Consider the following 16,418-nt stretch of genomic DNA (forward strand, 5'->3'; position numbering starts at 1 on the left):
AATTAAATAATTAATGAAGTCAATAAAACTGCAATACGCACATTAAAAATTAAAGAGTTTAAAATAAAAACTATTTTAGACAGTTAAACTTGTTTCAATACTTTTTAACAAAATATCATGGAAGAAGATGCAACGGTCTAATATGATACAAAATATGTAAAATAGCATGCTGTTAAAAGGTTAAAAAAAAATTTGTACCTTGCGTTTTTCTCAGAATTCAAAAGTAAACCTAAGTATACAACTTGAATGTTAAAATATAAAAGTAGGCATTTAACGAACATTTTTTAAATTTAAATTGTTTATTAGTTACTTTAATATAACATTATCCAGAAAGTCATCTTTAAAATACTACAATATCTGTAACTTAACATTGATTAAATAAGAAGTTATAAGTTCAAAAGATCAAATAATAAAATTAAGCACATCCAATTAAATGTTTGTTTTGCACTCTAATAAAATATAGATAGTGATAGTAACTTGTGTGGTTTTTAATACAACCACTACAAAAATAAATGTGAGTTTACTTCGAATAAATTGCCATGTACATTTTCATATAGTGCGTGTGTTGAGTAATGCGTTTATAATATAATTTCGTTAATTGATGGCAAATATAAAATCACTTTATTGTACCATAATAATATTATAATATAATCGTTATTCTATACATGGTGGGAATGAATATTGAATATTATAATAACTTTTATAATATATTCAAGTCAAAATTATTATTAATCAAGAAATTTTAAAGTGTTGTAGAAACAAATCACAGTCAATCTAAGTGCAATTTTGTTATAAACACAAACCAAATAAAAATAAAACTTCATTGTTTTACCTGTCAAAAGGTATTACGATTAAATATACTCTGTGTACCCATGCACCTATACTATTCACGTCATTCGCGCTGTACATCTATCATTTTGACCAATAAAATAAGACCATTTACCGTTGGTTGGAAATAAAAATAGAAAAAATAATAATATTGTTTCCAAGTAATATAATCTTTGAGGGGACACATGGACACATTGATATATATGCCAAACTGACCCAGAACTTTGTAATTCGAGAAGTTTATAAACCCTTTAAATCCGTCCGACATTTTCGTATAATAGACAGTCTCTTGACGAGAGTTATAAAGTGAAACACTTCATAAAAAGTTGAACTCCTCAAAAGAGTTTGCCGCGACGTGTTACGTACTATGGACTTTTATTCGTTTATCATTATTCCGCCAAACCAGCTCGAGAATATAATCACATTTCCACCGTCAGAATACAACTTGTTAATTATCATGCTTACCGCCCTGCCATTGGCTCTGCGAGTTTACTGGTATATACATAATACACATGATACCTATATGTAATGTACGTAATGTAAATACATAATGTTAGGTATATATACGTGTTATTATTATTTATTTTTAAAAATTTAGATGGTGATTGATCTCATACAATATAAGAGTTACAATCAACTAGTTTTTTGAAATAATAATGTTATATTATTACATTATCTTCTTGAAAAATAAAATAATATACTGCCGTGACAAAATTAAGTAGTATAATTTAGATTTTTTAAATGATGGATTTCTGAATTTGGATAATAATAATATATTGTTTGTGTGGTCCAGGTCACAGCCAAACAATCTTTGTAGCCTTATAGGTCGTCTGTGGTATTTTTGTAATTTGTTCGGAAGTTCGTGTGATAAGTAGATTATGATATTATGCTAGAGGAATTATCTGATTGTTCTTAGACTCGGCACTTACCTCACTTGGTTCACAACCAACCCTCGCGTCAACCTTCAACCTACTTATGTACAATTCTTAATTTATTAAGTATTACTTGTCGACGTCTGAGCTGTATAATAATAATTATAATATATAACGGTTGAAGACAAAAGTATAGATGTCATTATCATCATTATCATTATTATTGCGCTGTTGTACTGAATGTATCGTCATCATTGTCGCCAAACAAACACCTCTATACTAGATATACCTACCAACCAATGAATATTTAAAAACATAAATTAATTTTAAATACTTTACGGTGCCTCTACGACTCAAAGGCCACACGACACCATAATGTATAATTAATATTGTGTTATATAAACGTTTATTCGTCGAAATGAGCGTGTTTGATCATAAAACTGCAGTTTGTTGGACACTCATACACACATAACATGTAATATAATATTATTATGTCATCGTCATTATTTATAAGCATGCTTTGTGCTCTCGTTATTTAAATAATATATGCTCATTAAAAAACGGCGTTAAAAATGTATGGTATTATGAATACAAAATATATAATTTCTCTGTTTTTTTTACATAACAGAAATAAACACTACGTACCTATACATGACGTTATTATTATATAATAATAATATGTGTGTGCGTAATATATTTTACTGTGTGTTTTATAAAAATTATATTATACACATCGCATCACGCAAATACGTCATTTGTTCCGCGTCGACGACGATAAAATAACAATAATATTATATGATCCGTAGCAGCAAACAATGATAATACAATATAATATAATATATTATTATATTTTATACATTCCGAAATCTAGATGCGTTCGTATATTATTATTATTTGTTTGCCTTATACTTGGCCGCAAGGAATTCGACAGATTTTGTAATCGTCGCGGAATAAATCGATATCGCGTGTCATATCTCATTGTGCTCTGCGAATCGTATAATATATAAGATAATAATAATACCGAAGGAAACGTGATCGGAGTGCTAATTCGTTTTGGCGATGTTTTTTTTATTTTCAGATTCGACGCCAAGACTGATTCCGACCATAACCGTGCTGTTCTTGACGGCCGCTGTCCGACTGTTGTCCAGGCGACGAGAACGGATGATGTAAAAATATAATACGGTTTTCACACTTTTTTGAAATACCGAAATGACTAACGTAAAAAAAAAACAAAATTAAAGTATCCAAACATATTATTATTACAAAAAATATAACTATTAATAAGCTCAACTTCCTCGTCCACTTCTCCCTCATCCGCCACGTATTATTATTATTATTATTATTACATGTAATGTACTTCCCCCGCGCGGACAACCCCTCCCATCCATTCCTAACTGTTTGTCGGCCGCCGCTCTACAATATATGCGTCCAATCCGATGGTGTGAACAAGGAGATCACCACCAACTACCCTCTTCCCGTCATCCCCCGAAATGAACTTATTACCTCACGACGATTGACGCCACTCACGACGTGCAGTCTGCAGCATAGCCCTCGGGCACCCGTAGCGAAGACGACTGCGGTCACCCGTCGCAGAATCACGGATCATGTATTTTTACATAATTATTACTATTATTACATATTATTATTATTATTATTATTATTATTATGATCACCGCATTTTCGTATATTATGATGGTGGTGTATACACCGTGTGTACTATACGTTTGCAGTCCACAGGTACGATATGAGATCGATTGAGCTGACGCAGTTGTCACAAGTATATATTATATTATTATAATATGATAATAAAGCGTCTCGAACACAATGTCTATGATAAATTGTCATATTATGTGTAGAGAGAAAAAAACAAAGATAGGCAACGAGAGCGAGAAAGAGCGAGGGGGGGGGGGTGTATGAGAAAATATGCGAGAAACGATATTAAGATATAATATAATATCTGAAATAGATGTATATGTACGTTAGTTGATTTAGATGATTTTTGTTGTTTTGTATATATACGCGTTTGATTTAACGAGACGAAACGCCGAGTGAACAAAAAAAAAATTAAAATTAAAATTTTAAACGAATCTGATATGTTATAATATTATATTCATCCTTAAAAACGTCGAGGGTTATAATTTGTATTGTTTGGTTTTCTTTATGTATCTTATATAGTATATTATAGTATCTCAAATGTACCTCGAGAAAATTTTCCCAATACAATATTATCTTTATCATAATAATTATTGTTCCCATTTTTTTTTTAGAGACCATTTTTAATTGTTTTTAGTCTTTTCCTGGTTTTGTTAAGTTTTTTATATATTATTGTAAAATGTATTATGATTATTATTATTATAATTATTAAAACATGTGTTAATTATTTTCTAATTCGTTTTTTCATCATAGTTTCTTCAGCACTATTTGCAACATGAATATTAGTAATGATGATATTTGTTACATTTCAGGTTTTAAAAATTTTACAAAATTAATAAAACGTATTTGGGTGTATAATAAATTTAAAATACTTATAGCTGGTACTTTTTACAGGTAAAAAATGTTTATAAAATATAGTATCAAAGTAATTCTAATTTCAACCTAATTTCCAACTTAAATCCATAAGCACCCATACCAAATCCATTTATAAATAAATAACTATTAGTGTTCATCCAATTGCTAATTTGTTTAGTTCAATATATCAAATAAAAAATAAATACGAACGGATAACATACAATATACATATCTAGTTATTCAATACTACCTATTGTTGTTTTGTTATTGAAATATTTCATTTTATAGGTCAAACTAAGAGAAACTCCTAGATGTTTAGTTTTGTTGTTTTTGTTGGAGAAGTTTATTTGCTGTTTTTGAAATGAAATTAGTAAGTTTGATATTGCAATATTGGTTACATAAATAAATATTTTTTAAATTCAATAGAGACATGTACGGGGTGATTCATTTAACGTAAGACATTCATTATTTCAGTAAATATTAACGTTTTTGAAAATATTTCTTTTATATAATTTTAAGTTTACAAAACAATATATATAATATATATATAAAACTTATATTTCTTATATCAATAAAATTGTTGAATTTTATTACTCTGTTGAATGACAACATTTTTAATTTAATATTCCTAAACAGAATTTTATTCGAAGTATTTTTATTTATAAAAGTCAAATGTCGGTCAAGCAGTTTAATAGTTATAAGCATTGTTGCAAATAGAGTTTGAGATTTGTGAGGGCTGAAGCCCTACTATTATATTAATAGTGAATAATATTAGAAAAAATGTAGGAAATGTTTGGGGAGAAGTGCCTAGCCCCTAAAGCCTCCTCTATTTACGCCTATGGTTATAGCCTTATAGGTAAGTATTTAAAGTTTCGACGAATGGAGTAGTGGTTCAAAATATTGCGGGGTAACCCTATACCACTCCACTCCACTAGCATCTACACTTTAAATATTTATTATTTAAAAACTGCTTGTCAAAAATGGCTCCAAAAAATATTCTGCTCTGGGGAATTAAATTATACTTATCAAGATAACAAAATATTTTTGTACTATCCAGTGTATCACCTTTTATAGTATGACGCATAATATATTAAATATATTTTTAGTATACAATATACCTATAGCAGTAGTGTTTCCTAAGTCCCGGTCTATGGACTATTTTGAGTCACACAAATTTTTTGATGGATCACTCCATATTATAAGATGAAACGATTTAATTATTTATGTAAACTAGAACCTCATACAGAGAAACGGTACAAGTAAATTTTTCCTATCGCCCGACAAAAAAAAAAGATTATACATTTTTAAAAAAATTGAAAAACAATTAAATTACGATAAAAAAAATAGTAATTTGTTTAAAAAAATATATGGTTTTTAACGATATAATGAAAATAATATCAATAATCGCCTCAGACATGATAATAATTATGTTCCATAATTAAATTAATTAATTATGTTTAATTTTGTAATATTACTTCTTGTATAGTATACTTGTTCATTATCAAAGACTACCTATATAGGATATGTCCTCGACAATCAATAACGCATGAAAGACTTGTTTGGTTATATTGAAAGGTTCCATATTATGCATTTATCGTACACGTCTGACCTCATACGTCAGTGAAATAATAAAATCCTAAAAGAACGATTTTTACTCGCAAGTTTTTTATGCAACGTTTGTCGCGGATGGACGCAGGTAAACCCTTTTACAGCGAATTTCATACGAATAAAATTGCTCTTTAAAAACGTACGCAGTGTGTACACACTCCAGTTGTTTATGATTCAGTGGCTTAGAATTTAGATGCAGTGCCGGAGCGTCTTTAATAATATGTTATGGCACATATTATTATTCTTGGTCGATCCATCTCGGACGGAGAATAACCAATATTGTCCAATACTGTACGTCTGAACACGTCAATATTATCGTTTACTTTATTGATATTATTAATACAAATAAAAATAAAAATCGGGGCCTGGCGTAGTTGGCCCTCAGTCGCTAATGTGTCCTGCGGTAGGTCATCGTCAGGCGTCGCTCGGATGGGTGACCACCCGGGTTTTTAGCGACGAATCCTCGCCCATAATATACTACACACGTGTTACTCAAATCCAACCGTATAATCCTCCCATAAAATGCTAATGGCCATAATTTCCGATTCTTAAGACTTGTAAAAAAAAAAAACAAATTATTACCCATTTATGATTTCGGGCGTAATGGAATTCGCGATTACGTTATAGGGAGGTTTTACTTAACACGCTATTCACCAGTTGCCGTCGTAGAATTTAAGATATGACTGCCCGATGTATATATTATATTTTTATACTATTGAAATCACTGAAATCTCTGTAAAAAAAAAAATTAGTCACCAGTGTATTGACCATTCGAAGGTTTAAAAGAAAATAATAAATCTGATATAGTACCTACAGTGCGCGAATTAATATGTCTTTATTTTTCTGCGTTAAGTTTGCATTTAAATTTTGTATAACTTTAAACCATAATTATTATACGGTGTAGAACTTCAGAGCTGATTGATATTCTATGATTCAAATAATTTAATTACATTTTTAATTCTAATTAAGTTTTAGTTTTTTAACTTGGCACATATAGGTACCTAAGTTCAATAAAATATTGTATGACATACAAAAAATATTAAATTTAGACAAGTAAAAGGACCTTGCATATGACGAAAAAGTTTATTATAAATAATGTAAACATCTACTACATACATAATATTGTCTTGTGTATAATGTTTAAATGTTTTATTGATATTATGGTAAAAAATAAATTTGCAAGTTTATAAATGGTAAAATTTACAAGATCATTAGTCCATTTTTTACGTTATAGATCTAAAGTGGAGTGAGACAACTGTTTTACATTATATAATTGTTTTTGTTTTTAAAATGAAAATAACGCTTTGGAAAGTTAAATTAAACATTGTTCTAATTTTTTTTTATTGAACTTAAGCCCAGCGAGTATGGCCATTAGCTGTTTTAGGGGATTATGAACTGTGGTTGGAATGATTGGTACGGTAAGGTGTTGTAACGGTTGTTACGGTAGGTAAGCAAACACGTGTACGGCGTGTGGCAAGGTTTTTACTACTACGATGGGTGACCACCCGGGAACTAGTAGCAGCGGGCGTTGCTTACTCTTAGTCGCATTCCACGACTGGTTGCAGCCATCTGTTCTTGTTTTGTTTTGACCATAATAGGTAATTCTGGCTCAAAATAGTTTCATCAATATGCAAACATTATATTTTATACAATATGGCATATTGTGTATTTTTATTAATTTTAAACATCGGCAACTATTTTGTAAGGGGGATATGGTTGGTCGAAGAACACATGTGTGTGGGCGATAGTTCACCAATAAAATCCCAGTTGGTCACCCATCCGAAAACTACAGTCTTTTTATTTTTTTTATTTTAATCTATAAACCATCAATTGTTCTTATTGTTCTTCTTTTTTGTAACAGATTGAATAAAAAACATATGAACCAAAAAAAAAAAAAAGACTGACATGACGTGGTTTGTTTAAGAAACAAAAAATGCTTTTACTTATTAACGCACTATAACTCAAGAAGCTAATGCAGCGTAGTATGTTTACGGTGAAGTTCAGTAGCGGTTCAAGCTAAGACATTCCTATTTTTGAACAGAATAGTGTTATAGGATGATAAAATATTAACCCGGCATGTTATCTATGATATTTCATTGTATATTTTTAAAACGATCTACATATTGGCCGAGTGCAATATTATTATTTTGGGTGAAAAGAAATTAGATAAATTGCGTCTTGATGATATCTACATAATATTATCCTTATCCGGCCACTAAAAAAACAATTTCTGAAAATATGCATCGGGTTGTGTGGGGTGTCGAAGTCTGTACAGCTTTTCGGTACCCATCGCTTTCCGAAATAATTGAATATCATTATATCGGTTCACGACGTACCTATACCTACCACGCCCGCTATTATTGCATTTCGCCGTCACGTCCGCACCGACGACAACTTGTCAGACATTGTCGGCAATCCCCAGGGCAGCTGATGTTAACGACCGTTAATAATTTGCGTGTTTTTACAATGGTCTTTTCGGCCGCAGACTTTTCGGAGGAACATAATAATATACAACGAAATATAATTTATATAGTACCGATGTTTTAGAAAACGTTCCGGAGGTGAGAACTTTTATTGCAACATTATTATTATATAACTTTTAAACGGTTTTCGACGGACTCGTTATTACGGCTTCTTTTGTCACGTTTCGATTTTCTCGTCTCGTAGTTTTCGCAAAATCTCTTCAAATGTGTACGCGCCCAACACAATAAGAATAGAGGTATACACAAACACTATACAATCACAATATTGTATTCGGTCGTCATTGTCACGCGGGGTGCAGTACGCGATGAATGGTTTTTTTTATTACCCTTTGGTCGTACCTCACCTAATATAATAACGTAACCTATCAAGTTAAAATGAGTTATTATTGTCGACGCTTTCGTCGGGTCTCATTATTATAATATTATTATAGGGGCCCCCATGGTGTAGCTCAGTGATTAGCCTCAGTAGCTAACGTGTTCTGAGGTAATGCATCGGTCAAACATCAGTCAAGCATCGTCGCTAGTTCCCGAATGGGTGCGGCCACCCGGGTTTTCAGGCGCGAATCTTCGCCGCTTACATACACGTGTTCCTCGACCAGCCGTAACTCCCCTACAAAGTTGTAATGGCCATGATTGCCGATGTTTAAGGTAAATAATTTTTTTTTTTCAAATTGATCTTTAAGCCCGGTAACTTACTATAACCATTAGCTGTTTTTAGAGGGGGTACGGTTGGATTGGAACACGTGTATGTGGTATGTATTTGTAACTAAAACCCCGCGGGTGGTCACCCATCCGGGAACTAGTGACACGGATAGAACTCGTTTCGTGACTGAATGTAAACACCACGCCACACCAAGTTATAATATATACTTTGACTTTCGGCAATCCTTAATAAATATAATAATAATATTATTGACGAATATCGCTAGGAATTCATAAATCACGTTTAAATCTATCCGATGTAGGTGCCGTCGGATATATTTTATATAATATAACCACTAGCACGATGTGGCGAGCGTATTTCGATGACAATACTAAACTTGTAGTCCTTGGTACTCGCTACGAAATTTCGTATTTTCTCATTTCTGCTATTTATACCTATACCCACTTTTTGTTTCGCCTTATTTCTATTATTTCTACGCTACAATAATAATAATAAAAAACCTTACGGTCGGCCCGGCGCGAAGACGAGAAGCAAGCGGGCGTGCGGTCGGCGGCGGCGGCAACACGCGGACCCACGCGTGGGGTGGGTGCCAGTGGGGTGGCGTATATATTATATACACTCCCAGCGATGAGACACAGCGGAATTCACCGGCTCGAACACGTGCGCTCGTATTTTATTGTACGTGGGTACATAACACGACCGAATGAATATGCCCGTTTACGTTTTTGTTGCGTTTGAAATTGAGTGACGTTTTCCAGGCGAATTTGTCGGGCCCGCGGCGTTTTTCCCTCATCGCACGCACACACACACACAAATGTAAGAGCAGCACCGGAACTAAATTGTTCGAGTATATATATATATATATATACACGAACACCAGACCCTGGAGTGTACACGCGTATAATACTGTATATATGTATGTAGGGTGTTTGCGCAGCATACAGGGCGTTGTAACCGCTCGTCTGCTGGTCTTCCGGTTTCCAAAGGTTTACGAGAAACGGCGGTGAACTACTACCCTGTATAATACCCTGTGTAACACGTGTATTATGTGTGGGTACTACTACTACAACCACCATAGAGCGAAATAAAGTGATGAGCACCGTGTAATACACACAAAGACAGTTTCGAGGCAATGGTACGGTAAAGAAGCGAGGGGTCTCTGACGGGAAGCGGAGACTATATTCTTAATGAAAAGCACAACCGTAGGTACAATAATTATACGAATTGGTTTTCTGTAGTACAACCCACCCACCACCCTTAGAAACGACGCCGTGAGTGGTGTGACGTTAGAGGGGGTGGGTGGAGAGCGTTTTGCGATTGTCGACGGGACGAGCACTGCAGACTGACGGCCGACGACCCGTTTGCGAATTATGAAAGGTCGTGGGCATTAATAATTCGACGCGAGAAATTAATTTTTAGTGCCAAATATTGACTCGCGATCTCCGACGCAATGATAACGGCGAGCGTTACACGCGTCATCTTGACGGCAGTGAGACAAGTACCTACGCTGATGCGCGGGCGCGCTTAACAATATTATATACCAAAACGCGTGTCGTACTCTACGGTGGGGTATATGCAGCGCATGTATATGTATATATGACGTATATAATAATATGTATATATATATATATATTGTACAAGTATATAAACGGTGGATACAGTGGCGGCTTTCGGGGGGGGGGGGGGAGAGTTAGGGGTGGTGCAAGCGCGCGTACAGACAATGGGTTCGGTTTACATCCCGCCAAAATGAATTATTCAACTTTGGACGACTGCGGGCGGGCGGACGGCCGTCCGTGTCGCGGTGGAACACTTAAAACGCCGGAAGCGGGATAATAATTTAAACAGTTCGCGTTTTCAGACCACCTCCAAGGTATTACTGCAAGAACAATAATAATAATAATAATAAACCGAGTTCAATGGGACGACGACGGCGGCGGCGGTGTTTAGAGAAAACTATACAATGTAATAATATGTAGTAGTATACACGTTGTTATGTATAAATAATATGCGACGTGTGTTTGTTATTATGATATTCCGTATACGCTCGCGCGGGGAGGTTGAACGCGAGCAGGCAATTTCTCGATAGTACACTCCTAGAACGGTCTGTCACGATTTCCGAAGACATCGCGCATCATCGCCGACAATAATGGGTAATAATATTATACGCACGTAACACTACAATACTGATATTGTATTATTACGACATTGTATATGTGCGTGTTTCGTATACAATACGACGACAGCGGTATAGTTTTTAATCGGCGGAGTTTAGCTCGGGAATTGGACAGGACACAATGATCGCCGGACGAAAACAGATAGGCAAGCTCGAGACTCGATGACTTTTCGATTTTCGACATAGTATTATGCATGCATATACCATGTCAGAGATGTTTCGGGCAGATAATTTGTTATAAACCTGGTACCGAGTAAAATGTTTAACACTAACAGGGTATGAAACTAGCAACTATCAAAGCACTATCAAGTATCAACTACCGATTACTGATTGAGATATTATTAATAATATCAATTAAAGTGTTTAAACACCCAGTATACTAGGTATAGTTAATAAATAATATTTATGTAATTATAATATGCATTTATAAATTGGCTACTTAAACAAACACAGAAACAAATGAAAATTAGCTGTTTAGATAATAGGCAATAGGTAGCTATAAAAATACTGGTCATTGTAAATTGGTTCAGTTACTCCAAAGTATACCAAAATAAATTATAATTTATTACTAATAATGTGTAATATTATACGCACGTAACACTACAATACTGATATTGTTTTACAACAGAGGGTTTTGATCAGCCGAGTTTAGCTCGGGAATTGGACAGGACTCACTGCCCGCGGACGAGAACAGCTAGGCCAGCTCGATACTCGATGACTTTTCGGTTTTCGACATAGAATTATGCATGAACATACTACATTGCATACATACCTATTGAATTAGGATGACAAGTGAGTTATTATTATTGTTGTTGTTGGTATTAAAAACACACGCATTTTATGGTCACGTATAAATTGTTTAAATTTGTTACATCATCATCATCACAATTATGCATTTTGTTTAATGTTTCACACCAATAACTTCGAGACGGATTGTGACAACAGATTAAAATCAAAATACACGCAATGTACATAATAGCAGTACTGCAGTAGTGACTTAGATTTTCAACTTTTATTTAGTGTGCGTATAATAACATAATATACTCTATGGTATATTAAATACACACAAGATGCGTGTAGTTGACCCAAGAGAGTACAACGTGAATTAAAAAATTAACCATAATTACTAATTATGATAAGTATTTTGTAGAATTTCAAACGGTTTAAAGAAATATCCGCTGCAATCTTGCAGTCCTTTATTCATACGTAAGATTCACGAGAATGAAAGACATCGAATGAATGACCAAGCATAATACTATTGAAGATAATGATAACATAATGTACAATAATGTACAATAAATATAAAAATAGTTTATTACATACATAAATTAATATTGGTATTGCAATAAAAAAAAAACTTTAATATTACCGCTATTCAATTTGTAATATTGTTGTCCAATGAAAGTTATTAGGTAATAATGCGTACTATTTATTAATGTATATGAACTTGAAGTTTCTGTAAAAAAAAATTGAACATGACCTCAAAGTGATATTTCCTTCAGAGGTTTTGTAATTTTTTAAATCTCGGTTTTGTTAATACCTACATACTTAAATATGTATAGTCCAATTTATTCAAAGAATAATATATTGTATTTTCGTATTCATAAATTTGATTACGAAGTGGGTTTCAAATAGAAAAGTGTATTAAGTTTTTAATATTTTCATAAATGATTTGGTTATGAAAATTAATAACAACGTACATCATGAATATTTAAATAATAATCATTATGGTCCCTTTTTAATGAAATGAGTTATTATATTATACTATAATATTGAGAATCAAAAACTAATCTAAAAAGTGGTAAATTTTCTTTTGTAGTCAAATAAAGAATTTTGTGCTCGGTACAGACTTTCATTTCCGCCCGGATGTAAAACGCCAAAATGTAGGTTTCAGACAAGTCTATTGTAACTTAGGTGAGATTTGATTGCGTTTTGTTGAAAACAATTTGTACATAAAATATAATAAATTCATATTTATTTTTTTCTGTAACATATATTATGTCGAAAATATTCACGAAAAATATTGCACCGTTCATGGATATTATATTCTACACAGCACGTGCATATTTTTTGATTAGTTTTTTTTTCTTCCTTGAAAAATGCTCATAGTTAAAACTTCAAAACCAAAAAAAAATTTTAAAAAGTAAGTATTTTGTATCTTTGTTAATACAATGTGTGTGTGCGTGTGTGTTTTATTATTACTATTTTTTGTTGTTGTATATTAAATATTTGTTCACTTTTTACTATAGGTAACTGCCCTGATTTTGAATTTTGAGTGTGGATTCTGGTAGCGAATTTGATCTTGTTGGTAAGTATGCTTGAAAAGTCAAAAACTATAAATCAGAGTACCTACTTTTCAAAATAATCGAGGAATAATAATAAATTACTACAGCAATTATAAAATATGAAAAATACATGGCTCCGATTTTTTTTGTAAGAATTTAAAGTTCGAGTCATTACACAATTTGTCAAAAAAATGAAAACTTAAATGTCAACAAAAAAATGTTCGATTTAACAGATAAATCTTGACAATTTAATACAACGTTCCTCGTAAATCATTCATACATACGCCCTAAAGTCTCAAATGAACAAACATCCATTTTTTTTTTATTGTCATGGCACAAATTCTTTGCGATCTTCAAAAAAGTGGCGTATCGTCGTATCGATAACTCCATGAGATTACTCATGTTGATGAATATCGTGTTAGCATAGGCCGGGCATAGGGCTATGAAGATTATGTGGTGTTCGCATTGCGCTTTCGATGCTCATTATTGTCCATTATACTAACAACATTCCAACGGTTATGATGATGTTTCATAATTTTATGAAAAATATAAAATACATGTATATTTAAAGTATAGGGATTCATTATTTTTTTTTATTACTCTGTTCAATTAAATATATATTTCTAACGGTCCATAAACAATTATCGTCGTATTACAATATTCGTCGATTACCATATAATATGGTATATTATGATTAAAATCGTATATGCCTGTAATTAATAGTAAATTATCACGTAGAACTATCTACAACAAATATGTTATAAATTACACAGACCTGTGTACATCGCGATTAATGACATTTGTCGTATGTACCTATTAGCTCCGTCTGTGGTACGAAATAATAATAATAATAATAGGCAGTATAACCTACTAATATTATTATGTGGCTACACCTTTCAGACGTGCGATATAATATGCTTATACATATAATATACACATGTATTACATAGGTACCTAACGATATGTTTTTTATGCCGAAACAACGACCGTGGAAACGGTCCACAACTTAATGCCACTGCGTGGGTGTGTGGGTTTATGTGGGTATGTGTGTGTGTGTGTGTGTATATTATGTAATACGTGGTATAAACTCCACGCCCGCCACGGTATCTCCGTTATGTTATTATTATTATGGCAATTGACATGTCCTACCACTACCACTACTACCGCAAAACACAAATACCACGGTCCGCCCCGCTGCACCGCTCTTATCTGCTCGCCTGCAGCGGTATATATGATATTATATAATATATATATATATTATGAGCCCAGTCACGACGACACCGACTACCGCGCGTATCTTGACTTTTGTTACGTACGCACATTTGTCACTCCGAGCGCGACCCGAACGGAATAGTTATGTTTGTACAAATGTATATAATATTATAATATACTCCGTGACATAAAATACGTTTTGTTCTTTTTTTTCTATGTCACATTCCAAACTATCGAAAAACGATTGTGTGTCCGTCCCACGTCATTATATTATTATAACGCTATATGTACGTAAACGTATTGTTATGACATAATAATGTTACGTTGTAACCGCGTAAATTTTTTAGCGATTTCATCGGAGAAAGACAATTTACAAACACGCGTAGTACACACAATTTACTTATCGGTAGGTACTCTCTACGGAATTAATATAGTTCTTGGCTCCACCGCGGTCATTAAGAGGGATTGCAATAATAGTACCTACCTGATAATATTATTCATTATTAATAATACCATATTATTTTGTTTAATTAATATTAAGATCTACATTGGTCAACTAGTGGCGCCATAATCTAAACATTCCGTTAGGGACAACTTGTGATATTAACGTGCAACCACTGCTTAGATTTTTCATGAATAATTTATAATTTATAAATGTCAAGTTAATTTACTTCACACTATAGTATAGATGCCTACCTACATTTTATTTGTATGACTTTGTTTGAATGATATAATTAAAAAATAACCTATAAAGTATGCGACAACATAAGACAAAATAGAAAAAATATATAGTAAATATATAGATGATAGGTACGTAGGTGTTTTATCCAATTTGGCCCAAAACGTGTATAATCTGTTATCATTGTAAACAGTATGAATTAAAATAATTGAGAAGAAATCACAGACAAGGCCCTCATATTAACATTATCCGATGGCGATATTATGCAATTTGATTATAACATAGACCGAGAGAGCTTTTAGTATATCTACTGATATTCTGTGTCCGTTGATAAGTGACAATGTGATATACTGTGACCGACTTTGGTCTCCCATAATTGGTGATACGGATCAAACGTAATTACTGGGGGTTATAGATCTTGTCATATACTGTGGAGAAGTACATTTTCATAATATATAATGGACGGGGAAGGATACACGTCCGTCGTCGCCCATCGGTAGACCATGAAAAGGCAGTTAAAGCACGAGGAAGAATTTTCCTAGAAACAAGTAAGAGTCCATACTATATTTTATATACTATACAAACCTTAGGTACGTTTAGTCTCAGCCATCAAGTCGTATTTTAATAATGAGCTTAAATTCAGTTTCGATGTTAAAAAAAAATTGATAGGCTGTATCTACGTGGCTATATTTTAAGTTCACTTTTAAATACGTGTCCCTTCAGGTTTGCATTAAAACAAAAAACTCTATCAAACAATCAACTCAAGGTTTTATTACTATAGTTGTTTCGTTAAGCATTATAATATATACTATAATTATGTATAGGTAACAAATATCAAGTAATTTCACACTCAGTGGATTATTTAAGCTGTAGACCACTGGACTTCATTTATGAAATCAAATAATTCCTGGATCAAAGAATTAAAAAATATATTAAGAAGTTTTTAATAAGAACTACCATTTTTTTGTGGTTCATGTGCTTTTCCACATAACGTGCACAAGTTTTAAAACAGTCTTTGAACATCGCTCGGAGCACTCACCTTGCATATTATTCAAAAATTATAAAATAGAAAAATCATACGAGAAGGTGTATTTGAGTTCATTCTC

The 16,418-nt window shown here is 32.8% G+C and overlaps 1 protein-coding gene across 3 annotated transcripts in view; it reads left to right on the top strand.

Moving 5' to 3' along the window:
• Window positions 1-4,089, top strand: part of LOC132939104 (neurotrimin-like) — a 106,645-nt gene extending 102,556 nt beyond the window's left edge. For all 3 annotated transcript variants that reach the window (XM_061006124.1, XM_061006125.1, XM_061006126.1), the window contains one exon: window positions 2,779-4,089. In XM_061006124.1, the coding sequence (XP_060862107.1) occupies window positions 2,779-2,878 (100 nt within the window). In that variant the 3' untranslated portion in view covers window positions 2,879-4,089. The remainder of the gene's footprint in view (window positions 1-2,778) is intronic.
• Window positions 4,090-16,418: the final 12,329 nt, after the last annotated feature.

The sequence above is a fragment of the Metopolophium dirhodum genome, chromosome 2 (genome assembly GCF_019925205.1).
Source record: "Metopolophium dirhodum isolate CAU chromosome 2, ASM1992520v1, whole genome shotgun sequence".
In the NCBI taxonomy this organism is placed as follows: Eukaryota; Metazoa; Arthropoda; class Insecta; order Hemiptera; family Aphididae; genus Metopolophium; species Metopolophium dirhodum.